This window comes from Hyperolius riggenbachi, chromosome 1 (assembly GCF_040937935.1).
Source record: "Hyperolius riggenbachi isolate aHypRig1 chromosome 1, aHypRig1.pri, whole genome shotgun sequence".
Lineage (NCBI taxonomy): Eukaryota > Metazoa > Chordata > Amphibia > Anura > Hyperoliidae > Hyperolius > Hyperolius riggenbachi.
This window is the reverse complement of record NC_090646.1, coordinates 195,824,923-195,840,605: the sequence shown is the minus strand read 5'-3', so window position 1 is coordinate 195,840,605 and position 15,683 is coordinate 195,824,923. Positions and strand designations below refer to the sequence as shown.

General features: G+C 42.6%; 1 protein-coding gene across 3 annotated transcripts in view; it reads right to left on the bottom strand.

Moving 5' to 3' along the window:
• Window positions 1–15,683, bottom strand: part of GAB1 (GRB2 associated binding protein 1) — a 116,180-nt gene that overhangs the window by 26,057 nt on the left and 74,440 nt on the right. For all 3 annotated transcript variants that reach the window (XM_068279549.1, XM_068279535.1, XM_068279542.1), the window contains exons 3-4: window positions 7,988–8,198; window positions 1,743–2,332 (exon numbers count right to left, since the gene is read on the bottom strand). In XM_068279549.1, the coding sequence (XP_068135650.1) occupies window positions 1,743–2,332; window positions 7,988–8,198 (801 nt within the window). The remainder of the gene's footprint in view (window positions 1–1,742; window positions 2,333–7,987; window positions 8,199–15,683) is intronic.

Below are 15,683 nucleotides of genomic sequence, written 5' to 3'. Positions count from 1 at the left end.
AGATACTTACCTAAGGAGAGGGAAGGCTCTGGGTCCTAAAGAGCCTTTCCGTACTTATCTCAGTCCCCTCATTGCAGTGATGTCACCCCCGTTTGAATACCCTGCACTTGCGCAGTACGGAGTGGCCTGTCTTAGGGAGTTCTCGGGCTCCTGCAGGCTTCCCCTAGCCTTCTGCATTGGCAGACAGCAGTATTTAACCGATAGGTCAAATACTGCTACCGGTGTGACAGCGGTGGAACGCCAGGACAGTGAAAGGAGAGGAAAGCTCCATAGGACCCAGAGCATTCCCTTTTCTTAAGTATCTGTTTGTTGTTTTTTAGGTTCCCATTAACTAAAAAAAACAAAACAAACAAAACAACTAAAAACATAAATTTCAGGTTTTATTATCTCTGCACAATGATAGTCTGAGTCCCGAGTTCTCTGCCAGGAAGGAGTTTTGTGGCTGCATTTCCTCATCAATGAGGGTTGCGTTATAATCCGACTAAACCCCGACTGGACGGAAACTGTCACTATGCTTGCATTAGTATATACACGTCTATCTTTTTACGTCACCGTAAGTGAATCGCCAGAACAGATCAACCTCATCCAATGTTTTTAGCTACTTCAGGAACTTTGAAAGAAAATCTTCACACCTGGTCTGCGCCCTTCCCCTCCATAGGCAGAAGACGCTGCTCAGCCGGGAGCCAAGCAGTATGTCTGCACAGCGTCTGGCACTAACTACCACTTAAAAATCATCTCCAATGATAATTTTTAGCAACAAATGTTTCAAGTACAGTATGTAACTGGTAATGTAATATTGATACTAACCATTACATTACATGTACCATACTCCAAGTACAATTATCCCCAGGGGTACATCAGCACATGGCAGTATTTCAAATATCATGAACAATATGGTGGATCTCATAACCCATTTGCCTAAATATCTTCCAAAAGTCTAAGTGACCAAAATATCTGTGGGCAGACTAAAAGTGGGCCAAAATCTCTGCCCTATTGACAGTGACTGAGGCCAATTCTAGCAAAGTCTCTGTCAGTAATCAGCAAGCAGTATACACAAAAGGGGGAGAAAAAACACTGAGAAGCACACAGGCATTTTAGGAAACAGTGGAAACTTGGAACCCATTATTATTAGTCCCTGGGCTTCCATTCGCTATGTTTGTCTCATGTTGCCTCTCCTACTTTTTTGCCCCTTGCCCAACAAGCACCTGCAAGGGAACACCTTAGATGAAAGGGCTGAGGGCCACTGCTTTAGGCTAATCCTAACCATAACATTAACAAAAACTTTTTCAAACAGTGAATAAAATGAAAAACGGGTGGGATCTCACAGTGCTTTGATTGGACTGTCCGTGCCAAAATCCACTGATCCATTATTTAATTGCTTCTTAATGGAACTTCTGTGCGATGTGCGGATGTAAACCAAATCCTATATCTATTTTCACATTAGTTTAACCTCCCTAGCAGTATTGATGGTTATACATGTCCATACAAAACATGCTGTGAACAGTATTGACGTGCATACACATTAATATTCTCCTGCACTGTATACTAGACCCTTTGCTTGACACATTTTGGCAAGTTACAGAAAAAAAAAAAAAAGTTATAAAAAATAATTGGATCACTTTTTATACAAAAATCCTGGGGAAACTGAACGCCAGGGAGGTTGAACAACACAGTCCGTTTTGTTAACCTGAAAGAAGTCAAACTGAAAAATACATTGAACAATTGAAAGAGGTCTTCCTTACCTTTCCTATATTTGGTTAGCTCTAAGCTTGAAATTGTATTACTACGTGATGATGCAATCCCACCTGTGGGAACACTGTAGTTGCTATCAGTCTCTGAGGCAGTACGAGATAAACTGTGCTCTGCAGGAGAACGTTCTGAGGAGTAAAAAGGTTTTGGTGGTCTGGGCGGAGGAACATCTGTTATGGTTTCTAATTTTGTTGACGATTGTGCCAATGAGTTTTCATGTACAGTCCTGGGTACTTGATAAGTGCTTGCTGAACTAGGAGGAATGTCATAGCTTAATGAAATTTGCCTTAGTTGTGACTCTAATAAGGAGGCTCCAGACATATTGAATACACTCTGATCTGGATCCATGTCCATACCGGAAGGGGACACTGCTTTTGGTAAAACGTCTTGAGAGTAACTTCTAGGGAGGTTGTAAAAACTGGAATCCGAGGAGGAGCCAGCGCGGGATGGAGAGTCATATACACTAGATTGCTGGAAATAACCATTTAATGCATGCTTGTGGGAGGACGAAGATTTGTGACTGGCAACATTGTCATTACAGTCCGTTTCTGATGGTACCGATTTTACTGAATCCGCATGAGACCTGAATGCAGAAAAAAAAAATAAAAGGAGAAATATAACCTAATGTAATGATTAAATTCTATGTAAAAGCTGTCCAAAAATATATAAAAAATATGTTTTAATTTGTTAAAACAAAAAAATAAAAAAAATGTGTCATTTCTCTGATGTGCCTTTTTTGACAGAGCGTGAATATCTTTCAGCTTGCTATTTTTACAGAGTTCACTACCTGTGAATCCCTAAAACATGCCAGTTTAACTCATGGCAGATCCTTAGAGGGAGAAAACCAAAGAAAAAGGGAACATACAAATCACTCTGCTTTTACAGTAGGAGAATAGCACAGGAGAAAAGAATGTCCTGTAGAAAACAGGTTAGAAATGCAACGCCATTACAGTAGTAAACCCTGTTAGTGTTAAAGGAAAAAAAAAACAAAGTTAGAAATTTCTCAAAAAATATTGCAAAAGGATACAGAGGCTGCCATCTCTATTACCTTGCAAGACTGTCATTTCCTGGCTGCCATGGGCATCCTCTGCCGCTACAGCTAATTAGAGTTGCGATCATTTAACATGAAAATTGTAAACCAAACAACACCTAGCAACTGCATAGACTATCGGCAGAAACTGTTCAGCCTCTGGTGAAGCTGAGCCAATGGGCCCTCTTGTAGCCAGCGTGTACCTGTAAAAGGGTGCCATGGCAATCTAAATTACTCCCTGGGTGCCACAATAGCCACAATTAACAATGCACCCTATGTGTTGCCCAAATTACCTGGCTCAAGGACTAACTTCAGCTGAAGGTAGAGCAATGTAGGCTTGCATGGAGATTCTACAATCACCAGTGGCGTAGCTAAGAAGCTGTGGGCCCCGATGCACAATTTACATGGGGCCCCCCAAGCACTGTATACATGACAATTGATACGGCGCACCAAAACCTGCCAATGGCAACTACAGTGTCAGAGATGCAAGAAGGGGATGGGGAACAGTTTGTTAGTGATTACCACTATTCAATGTATCTATAGAAGTGATTATTATGAGCACAGGACCAATAGAGAGCTAATACTGTAGTTGAGGGAGGGACCTTCAGGGCCCCTCTGGCCCAAGGGCCCCGATGCGGTCGCTACCCCTGCACCCCCTATTGCTACGCCCCTGACAATCACCATTCGGATGAACTACAAGATAGCAGCAAATTAACCCTCCTGGCGGTCTATTAGAAACAGCCAGGGGGCAGCGCAGCACTATTTCAATTTTTTTCATTTTTTTAAATCATGTAGCGAGCCTAGGGTCTTTGATCAGGAAAACCCGTTCAAAGAATGGGATTTCCTGAAGGGCTTCCCCCGTCACCATGGCGACGGGGCGGGATGAAGTCACCGACTTTGTGACGTCTATGGGAGCCCGATCCACCCCTCAGCGCTGCTTGGCACTGATTGGCCAGGCAGCGCACGGGGTCTGGGGGGGCGGCGCGGCGACACGGCGAATCAGCGTGGAGCGGCGGCGATCGGAATGCACACACAGCTAGCAAAGTGCTAGCTGCGTGTTGCAAAAAAAAAAAGTATGCAAATCGGCCCAGCAGGGCCTGAGAAATCCTCCTGCGCGGCATAGCCCGAGCTCAGCTCGGGCTTACCGCCAGGAAGGTTAATTGGACAACTGTAGTGAGATGTACATAGAGGCTGCAATATTTATTCCCCCTTACACAATACCAGTTGCCTGGCAGCGCTGCTAATCTATTTGGATGCAGTAGTGTCTGAATAACACCAGAAACAAGCATGCAGCTAATCTGGACAGTTCAGACATTAATGTTGGAAACACCTGATCTGCTGCATGCTTGTTCAGAGTCTATAGCTACAAAAGTATTAGAGGCAGAGGTTTAGCAGGACAGCCAGGCAACTGGTATTGCACAAAAGAAAACAAAAAACATGGCAGCCTCCCTACAGTTGTCCTTTAAGGCTCTTTCTTGCAGTAAATGGTCAAACAGAGTATAAGTACCTTTATACTTTGGGCTACTGACCTACAAAGAGCATGAACATCAAATGTTCTGTATTACCAGAAATTTACTGCTGACCCCCCCATCCTCATGCATACCTCCCTGTCAGAATATAAGGAAATCCCAACATTCCCCACTACAGCGGTATTATTATGGTGCCATCACTATCCTCTTCCCCAAGCACATCTGTAAAGATGGCAACCTGCATATCCTTTCATTTATTTAGCTGCAGCTTAAATCTAAAATATTACAATATCCTGAAAATAAATCTGATAAAAAAAAAAAAAGGATTAGATCAAGGCAACAGGTGTAGGAATATTAAAATGGGATTTATGGTCACTTCAATGCAGGGCTGTGGAGTGTAAGTCGCAGCATTTTTGGGGGGGGGGGGGGGGGGGGGGAGAGGAGAGAGAGAGAGAGAGAGAGAGAGAGAGAGAGAGAGAGAGAGAGAGAGAGAGAGAGAGAGAGAGAGAGAGAGAGAGAGAGAGAGAGAGAGAGAGAGAGACACTTGTGCTGCTTCAATAAAGCAGTGCCCGTATTTTTAAAGTCAGATATACATATGTGACTGTACAGTTTATATGATGCGTACACTGGAATTTCTTATATAGTAGCTGTGTCACTAATAGAGATGGCTTGGCGACTACAAATTAAAGGGTACCTGAGACGGATGAAAATAAAAAAAAGTTTCATACATACCTGGGGCTTCCTCCAGCCTCCTTCAGGCCAATCAGTCCCTCTCTGTCCTTCGCCACCTGGATCTTCTGCTACGAGTCCCGATAATTCAGCCAGTCAGTGCAGTCCGGCCAAGTGCCGCTCCTACAGCCAGGAGCATTCTGCACCTGCGCAATAGTGCTGCGCAGGTGTAGTACGCTCTCAGTGGCGGAGTGTGTGCATGCGCACTACACCCAACTGGCGCAGGTACCTGGACACATAGCAGAAGATCCAGGTGGCGGAGGAGGACAGCGAGGGACTGATTAGCCTGAAGGGGGCTGGAGGAAGCCCCAGGTATGTATAAAACTTTAATTTCATCTGTCTCAGGTTTACTTTGTTACACAGTAGTACTATACTCTACATATGCACTCCCCACAGAGCTGCAGGGAATCCACTGAGAATGTTGTGCACATTGAACACAGAGGTGTTGTCTATCACCCATAAACCTGGTTCAGATTGTACATGAAGAATGTGTAATAGAGGAAGAATCTCCTCATTCCCCTGCAGAGTACCTGCACATCACTCTTACATGTATCCACAGCTCCACAGTTAGTTGCCTAGGGCCTGATAGATGTTCTTTGTTCCGGTCTGTACCTTTTTCAAGTACTCTTACCAAGGACTAGTTTTAGTCTATGACTAAAGGGAATAAATATGGCAGTCTACATATCCTCACTTCAGTTGTCTCTTAAAATTCCTAAGCGTTGGCAGTTAAAGGGGTTCTTTCATTAAAAAAAGTAGGCAGTTAAAAAAAATGTGACAGATGACAGGTTTTGGGCCAGTCCATCTTTTTAAAGGGGGATCCTCAGAGCTTTCTTTGTTTTCAACAGCATTTCCTGAACAGCAGTTTAACTGCCAAAATAGCAAGATACCAGCCGGCCTCCCTAATCACTTGCACACTATTATGTCAGTTAGATTTTGCAACTGTTGTTCAGGAAATGCTGTTGAAAACAAAGAAAGCCCTGAGAATCCCCCTTAAAAAGATGGACTGGCCCAAAACCTGTCATCTGTCACATTTTTTAACTGCCTACCTTTTTCGCGAAAGAACCCTTTTAAGAGACGAATTTCATGTTACATACTTTCAAGCAACAAGATCGTAATATGCAAATTAGGGTCGGAGTCTGAGGAATCCTAAACTGAGGAGTCAGTGGATTTTTGTACCGACTCCACAGCCCTGCTTTAATGTGGAGAAAGGGGAGGGGATACTAAGTCTGTAGTCAAACACTTCACAAACACCATGTCCTGTTAGTACAAATGGGAAAAAATGAACAGTGTAGCATTATGGGAGATGATGGTTGATGCAACTGGAGGGATGCAAACTGCAAATCCATAATATGAAGCCAAAGTTATTTATATATTGAGTCCACAACTGAGTGATCCAAAACACATCATGCAGAGTGCAATCCTGATGCTGTAATCGTAGACTCACTGCCAAGAGATCTTTTTGCTCTCAAAATCTTCCAGCAGTAGATAATCCTCTTCTGATGCGATAGATGATGACCCTTGTCTGATTTGTGAACAGAAGTTGCATTACATAGGAATAAAGATGCAAGCATGAATCTCTACTTAATTCTCCAACCTTTGAAATCTTTAAATGCTGCCTCAAAACTGACTTTAACTGACAAGCACATGCTCTAACATAGGTCATTACCCCTTCGACCTTTTGGCCAAGTTGTACTCCTTACAGGATTACCTATAAACACTGCTCTAGGTATGCATATTGTATACAAACCAACCTCACTTTAAAATTTTAAGCTCGCAAGGGCTAGACTCTTGGAATTTGATATTCATTCTGTGTCTTGCAATCTGTTATACATTTTAGTCATCATGTTAGGTTTGTCACTGTAATTTCCTAATCTGTATTTTGTACCAGTGTCTATATTTGGTGTACACCAATTTTGGTATTATGTACTTCATGTTTGTTTCTTACTTTGTACAGCTCCACTGAATAGGTGGGTGCTTTATACATCAGTAATAATTCATGAGCAATAATTGCACAGCAAATTGTGATTTAAGATCCTAAGCAAACTTCTATCTCACCTCCAAGTCTGTAATAGCACTATGAAGCCATAGAGGTCAGTTTGCTGCTAGAGTGACACAGCCAGGGCTGTGGAGTTGGTAAAAAAAAAAATCAAAAAAATCATGAGACTCCTCAGTTTATGAAACCACCAACTCAGAGTACCCAATATTGCTCTGACTCCACAGTCCTTGCACGGCTATGGAGTGGGTACAAAAATCATCTGAAGTTTATCAAACCACAGACTCCAGGTACCCAAAAACCACTCCCGACTCCAACTCCACAGTCTTGGACACAGCTGTAACTCTGGATTATGCAACTGTCAAAATTAGCAACCTGGCTTTTGAATAAGATGCTTAGTTCCAAAATGTCCTATCTATACTGCAAAGATTGATTCTGTACTCTAATACCTCAAACACATTATAAAATGATGATCATTAGATCTGTCCTCAGATTTCACCATCATTTCTAGAGTTCCTCTTTAGTTCAGTCACTGAAAAGCCTACCTGTGCTCTCATGTCTGTATAGGCTCTTGCATAAACATACTGAATACACGTTTATGGCAAGGCGCCATGACCGATTTGAAAAAGTGCTATAGCGGTTCATCAACCTATCTTAACAATTTTAACAGGGCCATGTGATAAGTGTAACAAGTCACAAACTAAGTGCCTAACAACCTATTTCTACAAAGGCAGTAAAATCTGGTTTGGAATATACCAAGTCTGATAATAAACTGTTGCCTGCAAGTGATAATGTATCTCAGAAACCAACAGCAAATAATTATTTTGGCTGCAGTCATTTTGTATGGACTGGAAATACAATAGTTAAAGCTATGTAGATCTGAGCTTTGAGGTTTCAGATCAGATAATTATGATTTGGTCTTGTAAAAGGCTAACTAAAACTAACGCATACTAAGCTACTACCACGATTTCAGAATATTTCATTTACTGCTTACTCCTTTACATTTATAATGCTTACCTTGCTGGATCTGGCTTCTTGCTTTGGCAGTTAACTAATAGCAGATAGTCCTGGGGATCGTCTTGGCTGTTGGCAGACTCTAAAGGTACATTGAGAAGCTGGTAGGGGGGAGGGAGTTGACCAGGGTGTGAACCGGACTGACTGGAGAATTCCGAACCTACGGCCATGGGAATCTCCATGGGAGCTGTCACAGGAACATTAGGCTTCACATCTGCAAAAGCAAACAAATGGAAAATGTAAACATCCAGTTCTCATCCATGGGCCTGTCCAGACCAGCAGTTATTTTGCACAGAGATATATAAGAGCATTTGCATTCCTCAGACTTTCTCATCCGACATAAGTTTTTACACATTCTTCTAACTTCACCAGGATCATGAGAACTGTGAAACTTGGGATAAATAAAAGCAAAGGCATAGTTTAATCAAAGTGAACAGGACCAGGTCAACATATGCAAGACCTAGCATGCAAAATCTTTTTAGGCTGCGGTGTAAGACAGACTTACACCGCAGAGAATTGATACTCCTTCCAGTATTATTCCCATTACTCTGTGGATGAAATGCCACAGAAAGTACATGAAAGCGTGTGTTGTTCAGCGTCCCTCACACATCTCTGGTGCGCTCTCCCTTCAATCCCTATAATGGTTCTATGAAGCAGTGTGACTATGCCAGGTCTATAAACAGTCTGCTTGCACATAGTGTGCCAACATTCCCACTTGGAAAAAAAAGTGTCTGAAATAATGGAAGATTGATCACTGGCTTGTTAAATAAAGACAAATGCAGCTTAAAGGGGAACTTCAGCCTAAACAAACATACTGTCATTAAGTTACATTAGTTATGTTAATTAGAATAGATAGGTAATATAATTTTTTACCCACCCCGTTTTAAAAGAACAGGCAAAGGTTTGTGATTCATGGGGGCAGCCATCTTTTTGGTTGAAAGGAGGTGACAAGGAGCAGAAGACACAGTTCCAACTGTCCTGTGTCCTGATAACCCCTCCCAGCTGCATGCGCTAGGCTTCAAATGTCAAATTCAAAATGTAAAAAAAACAAAATTTGCACCAAAACAGCAGAACGAGAGCAACAACTTCAGAAATCCCATCATGCTTTGCACAGCATCAGGGGAAAAAAGCCCGGGCAGTTTTCTTCTGTGCAGCTAAAAATGAGGCTTGGATAAGAGAAACAAATTTCTGATGCTGTGATACTGTTAAAGAAACACAAAGCCTTTTCAGTGCTGCGGAGTCGATTTTTAGTCCGGATGTTCACTTTAAAAGGAAACCTAAAGTCAAAAAAAAAAAAAAAAGAGAAAAACTCGCTTCTCTTGCCTGGGGCTTCATGCGCGGTACAATATTTTCTTGTGCTGCGCATGTGCAGGACGCCCCCAGCGGCGGGATTGTGATCGAAGATGCGTGTGGCCAGGACTGTGCAGGCCCAGTGGCCGGCAACTGGCTCTGTCGCCCGAAAGCAAAACTTAGTCACTGTGGGGGACGGGAGAATCGTGAAATTATGGCACTGCCACAGGGCGGCTGGTAGAAGTGAAACTTTAGGTTTTTTTAGTTTGACTTTAGGTTCCCTTTAGGCCTCTTTCCCACCAGGACGTTGCGTATAAGGGGACGTGATAGGTCGCATAACGTACCCCTAACGCAACGCCTGGTGGTGTTGGAGGACGACGCCAGAGTGAGCCGCGTTATGTAGCCCTTTGTGCGCACTGCGCAGTATAGACTGCGGAGACCGCGCTGATTGGCTGGCGGGACCACGTGGTCCTGCCAGCCAGTCAGCAGCCGCTCCAGGAAGACAACACTGCAAGTGCAGTGAATATTAAGTAGCCATGTGGCTGGCTACATCAGCAAGATATAAAAAAAAAAAAAAAAAAGGCCATTATTGACCATGTGCACACAGTCTAACAACGTACAGCATGCTGCACTTTCCAATAACGTGCAGCGCTACAATGTAACGCAGCATGGGCACTGTGAACAGCCCATTGATTTTTCATTGCTGTGCGTTACTCTGCTCTAACGTGGGACTTTAACGTCCCAATGTGAAAGCAGCCTTAAAGGGGTTCTTTCGCGAAAAAAGTAGGCAGTTAAAAAATGTGACAGATGACAGGTTTTGGGCCAGTCCATCTTTTTAAGGGGGATTCTCAGGGCTTTCTTTGTTTTCAACAGCATTTCCTGAACAGCAGTTTAACTGCCAAAATAGCAAGATACCAGCCGGCCTCCCTAATCACTTGCACACTATTATGTCAGTTAGATTTTGCAACTGCTGTTCAGGAAATGCTGTGGAAAACAAAGAAAGCCAGGAGAATCCCCCTTAAAAAGATGGACTGGGCCAAAACCTGTCATCTGTCACATTTTTTAACTGCCTACTTTTTTCGCGAAAGAACCCCTTTAAACAAACAGACAAGAGTGCCCATCAGCAGGTGATCAGTACCCCATCAGATGTCACCTGCCAAATTGCTGTATTTTGACAGAATAATAACACAGTGTTACAAACGACAAAATAAATTCTGAAAGCAGATTCAAAAATCTTCAAATTAAAAATAGAGTGGCTTTTAACCCATTTGTAAAAATGTATACATTCAGTTACAGTTTAGTAGTCTGATTTATTGACAGGGTATCTATTCTGACTAGTCAAGGGCATGTACTAATCGTGCCAAGTTCTGACATTTTAGTGTGTTACGATATTATAGTCCTCACAATACACTTACTGATTAGGTCAGGTCGACATATTTTACTGTAATTTATCCAAGATTCTACAAATGGCACAAATGTAATATTTTACTTGCCAAATATATGTAGAAGGAGGACTTTAAAGCGGACCTGAACTCAGAATTCTAAACGATACACAACAGCATAATAACCTTTAAACTAAAAAAAATTGTTACAGCAGATACAAATCCTAAAATAAGTCTGCACAATTTCTACTTCCTGATTCAATGCAGCAGACATTGTTTACAGCTTGTGCTTTCAAATGAGCGAATCTGCTTATCTGCCATAGGCAGTCATGTGACACAGGGGAGTGATCAGATTACAATTTGAGATTAGACACAAATGAGGGGGAATTAGACATCTCCGAATACATACAGGGTGCATTTCTCTACGTTTTCCTTCTGTCCTGTGCAAGAGTTCGGGTCCACTTTAAGGCCATGTACACAGTTGTGCGTAGCGATGTGGCTTAACGGACAATTTGTAACGTGGCTTGCTGCACTGGAATGCTCCACCTATGCGATATTCATCGTGTGGTGGGTATGTTGCGTTACCGCAAAACACGCGCATTGACACATACTTTGCATTGACCGAGTGCTATGCAACACAGGGATATCGTGCCACTTCCCATTCTTGCTGTTACTGGAAACGCAACACCCACTGTGAAACCTGCTTTCCTGGTACCTTCAGTGATTGAATTGCTCCCAATACAAGGACTGCACTAGAGCTACCAGAACGCTTTATTAATCGGTGTAGGGAGGGTGCAAGGAACTCTGTGGAGGTCTGCGGCTAGAGATGGTCAATGAGGGGCAATTTTGAGTAAATCCAAATTTTAATTTTAAATTATACAAATCAATGCGGAGTAAAAATTGGAACAATCAAATCATCAGCATATGCACTTAAAGAGACACTGAAGCGAAACAAATATATGATATAATGAATTGGTTGTGTACTATGAATAATTACTAGAAGATTAGCAGCAAAGAAAATATTCTCATATTTTTATTTTCAGGTATATAGTGTTTTTTCTAACATTGCATCATTCTATAATATGTACAGATTACACAACACTCAGCATTCAAAATGAGTCTTTCAGAGCAGTCTGTGAAGTAATGAACTCTCCTCTAGCAGAGGAAAAGTAAACAGTTCAATTACAGTTGAGATAATAAAAAAGTCAGATAACAGCCCTCTCCACGACTAAAGCTGGCCATACACTGGCCCGATTTGCGCCCGTTTCGACAGCAGATTCGATCACTGGGATCGAATCTGCTGCCAATTGTTCACGCTACACGCCGAATTTCGATCCATTTCATCCGATCCCGTCGATCGCGCCGTGCGGAAAATAACCGTCAATCGCCCGCGGGTAAAGAGCGCATCGCTAGCGGCGTTCAAGTGCCCGACGACCGACGCAATAGAGCCCGCATACATTACCTGCTCCGCCGGCGCGACTCCAGTCTCCCGGTCACCGCTGCTCTGTCTGCGCTCTGGTCTCCAGGTCCGGCATGCCTCACTTCTTCTAGCCCGGCAGGAAGTTTAAACAGTAGAGCGCCCTCTACTGTTTAAACTTCCTGCCGGGCTAGAAGAAGTGAGGCATGCCGGACCTGGAGACCAGAGTGCAGACAGAGCAGCGGTGACCGGGGGACTGGAGTCGCGCCGGCGGAGCAGGTAATGTATGCGGGCGGGCGGGGGCAGCAGCAGCAGCACCACCACAACAGATTGTGAACGGTTTCAGGCTGAAATCGGTTCACAATCTGTTTGCTGTAAAGGTAGCCATACGATCCCTCTCTGATCAAATTCGATCAGAGAGGGATCTATCTGTTGGTCGAATCTGATGGCAAATCGACCAGTGTATGGCCACCTTAAAGGGGAACTGAAGAGAGAGGTATATGGAGGCTGTCATGTTTATTTCCTTTTAGACAATACCAGTTGCCTGGCAGCCCTGCTGATCCTCTGCCTCTAATACTATTAGCCATAGCCCTTGAACAAGCATGCAGCAGATCAGGTGTTTCAGTGATTCAGACTTATAAGTCTGATCTGACAAGACTAGCTGCATGCTTGTTTCTGGTTTTAATCAGATACTACTGCAGAGAAATAGACCAGCAGGGCCGCCAGGTAACTGGTATTGATTAAAAGGAAATAAACATGACAGCCTCCATATACCGCTCTCTTCAGTTCCCCTTTAAGTTAGTCGGAGAGCTTAATAGCTTTTTTGCATAGAGATAACAACTGGAGTTTCTCAACTCTTTCTGTACTGGAAACAATTACACTGATGTATCTGATCTTAATGTTTTATTTCTTAGCTGTGCTACACATACAAATCATAATATCATCATTTTTTTTTCGCTTCAGTGTCTCTTTAATTGGTTCAATTCCAAGCTGCTTACATTTGCATAACATTAACAAATATGCATCAACCCAAAATTATTAACCTCATTAATGATCACTAGTTGCTACTAGAGATGCTCAATAAAAACAAAAGTTTGCTTTCTTAACACAGAAAGAATTTGCGATAATTCAGGTTGGAGTGAGCTTGAGATGTTTTCCAGGGAATCACTGCTGAATATATGCAAATTAACCATTGTACCCTTAGAAGCTAAACACACCTCCAGAACCGCCTGAATGCAATGATGTGTCAGCTTGTTAATTTGTTTCGGATTGTTTGATGCTCAATGAGATGCTAAAGTTCCAGCTTGCGTGCAAATTGAATGCAGACTATGCAGCTTGGCTTTCAGCCAATCCAATGTAGTTCCTGTTGATTTTTATCGGCACACTTATAAGCAGAATACAATATGCACCTTATTGACCATCTCTAGCCAAGATGACACTAAACACCACATAGGGCATGATTCACAAAGCTTTTCACCTGTTTTCACTTTATGTATGTTACTTTTTTTATTTTTTTTACTTTTTTAAGAACACCAGATATGAATAAAAAGCCTGGTTTTTACTTACCCAGGACTTCCTCCAGCCCCATAAGCATGGATGTGTCCCTCACCGTCCTCACACGTGCCTCCCGTGGTCCACCCGGAATCCTCCGTTCAGCCGCAATCAAACCCCGGTAGACGGCTCAGCCTGAGTGACGTCAGCCGAGGTCTTCTGTGCTTGCGCGTGTGACACAGCCGCTTACCGAAGCAAATTACGGCTGAACGTCGATGCTGAGGACGACAGTGAGGGACACATCCATGCTTATGGGGCTGGAGGAAGCTCTCTGGTTCACTTTAAAGTGAACCAGAGACGAAGCGCCCCCATGTATTTTACCATATATATCAGTGGGAAGATTAGAGAAAACACCTACCCTGCTCTCTGTTTCATTCTTCACTGTTCAGCTTGTTTCTTATCAGCCCTGAATGATTATTTTTCTTTTAAACTGTGCTGAAAGGTTATTTTTATTAATTAGGTGATAAGTCACTTATGAGACGTTTTGTGAATAGAGCCCATTGTGTAACAGTTTTCCAGTCTAACAAAACAGTTTTTCCCCCCCAGAGTTCTCCTTTAAAAGAGAAAGCGTAACCAAGGATTGAACTTCATCCCAATCAGTAGCTGATACCCCCTTTCCCACCAGAAATCTTTTCCTTTTCACAAACTGGATCTTCAGGGGGCTCTGTATTGCTGATATTGTGGTGAAACCCCTCCCACAGTGTGATGTCAGCACCAGGGTGATGACATCACACTGCGAGAGCCTTGTTGCATTGTGAGAAATAACAGCTGTTTCCAACTGCCAAAAACGCATCAGCTCTTTCCACAGACATCACCTGCCACTAGTAATATAATACAGGTTACTGGAACACAGGGAGAGGAAAGATTTTACAATGGGCAAACACTGACTAAATCATTTAAAAATTACTGTAATGAAGCACTTTTCTTCATTACGTTATTTTCACTTGAGTTCCTCTTTAAAGGTCATCTTATTCCTATTACATAGTGAAACAGTAGTACAATTAGTAGGTCAGTCTGTTACACCTATGCTGTAATTATAATGGAAAACTATAAGCAGAGCTAATGTACTCGCCATAAAAAGCAATCCAACATTGGTAATGATGGCGTTTGAACTTTATCATAAAAATACCTAAAGATTATTGAATACCTAACACATTCCTGATTCATTAGTATGATGGAATTCCCCTTCCTCTTTCCCAGCAGCTTTCCATTCTACCCATGTGCAGTCCCTCACACCGCACACAAACAGGATTAGTCACAACACGTTTCACATTTCAAACAAAAGCCTATTACACAAAAACAAGCAGCCTGGGAGTTTTATAACAAACTGGGGAGGCTTCCTAATATTCCATAAATATTGCAGTCAGAGTGAGCAGAACGTAGACCGCTATACCCACATTTCGGTTTCACATTTGTCACTATACCTGGGTTCTCTAAAACTAACATTACCAATGCTGCAAAAATCTCAGGAGACTGGCAACACAATGCCCTTTAAAGATTACATCTAGCATTAAACGTCTGAGTTTCGCTATAAGGGTACCAATTCCTAAGGACTTCCCATTAGCAATTTGACTGGGCAGACCAGCACCTTAATTATAGCAGTGTCATCCTTCAGCCACTTTCAATTAATCAATTAAGTAGACATTTTATTTATTTTTTAGACACAATGGACCATATCCTATTAACTTTTAACTACAAGATGCACTTTTTCTCCCCCATTTTCAGTGTCTAATGGCCCATACTCACGAGGGACTTTTGTCGCCTCAACACGCGGCGCGGTATATGCGATTTTAACCATGGCGTGGGAGATCTACAGCTCAGGTGGGAGACTCTGCCCATAGGACAACTATTAGTCATGCACTGCACAAAGTTAGCCTTTATGGAAGAGTGGCAAGAAGAAAGCCATTGTTAACAGAAAAGCATAAGTCGTCCCGTTTGCTGTGTCCCCCACATGACTTGTGGCAAACTGCAAACATGTGGAAGAAGGTGCTCTGGTCAGATGAGACCAAAATGGTACCTTTTGGCCAAAATGCAAAACGCTGTGTGGTAGAAAACTAAC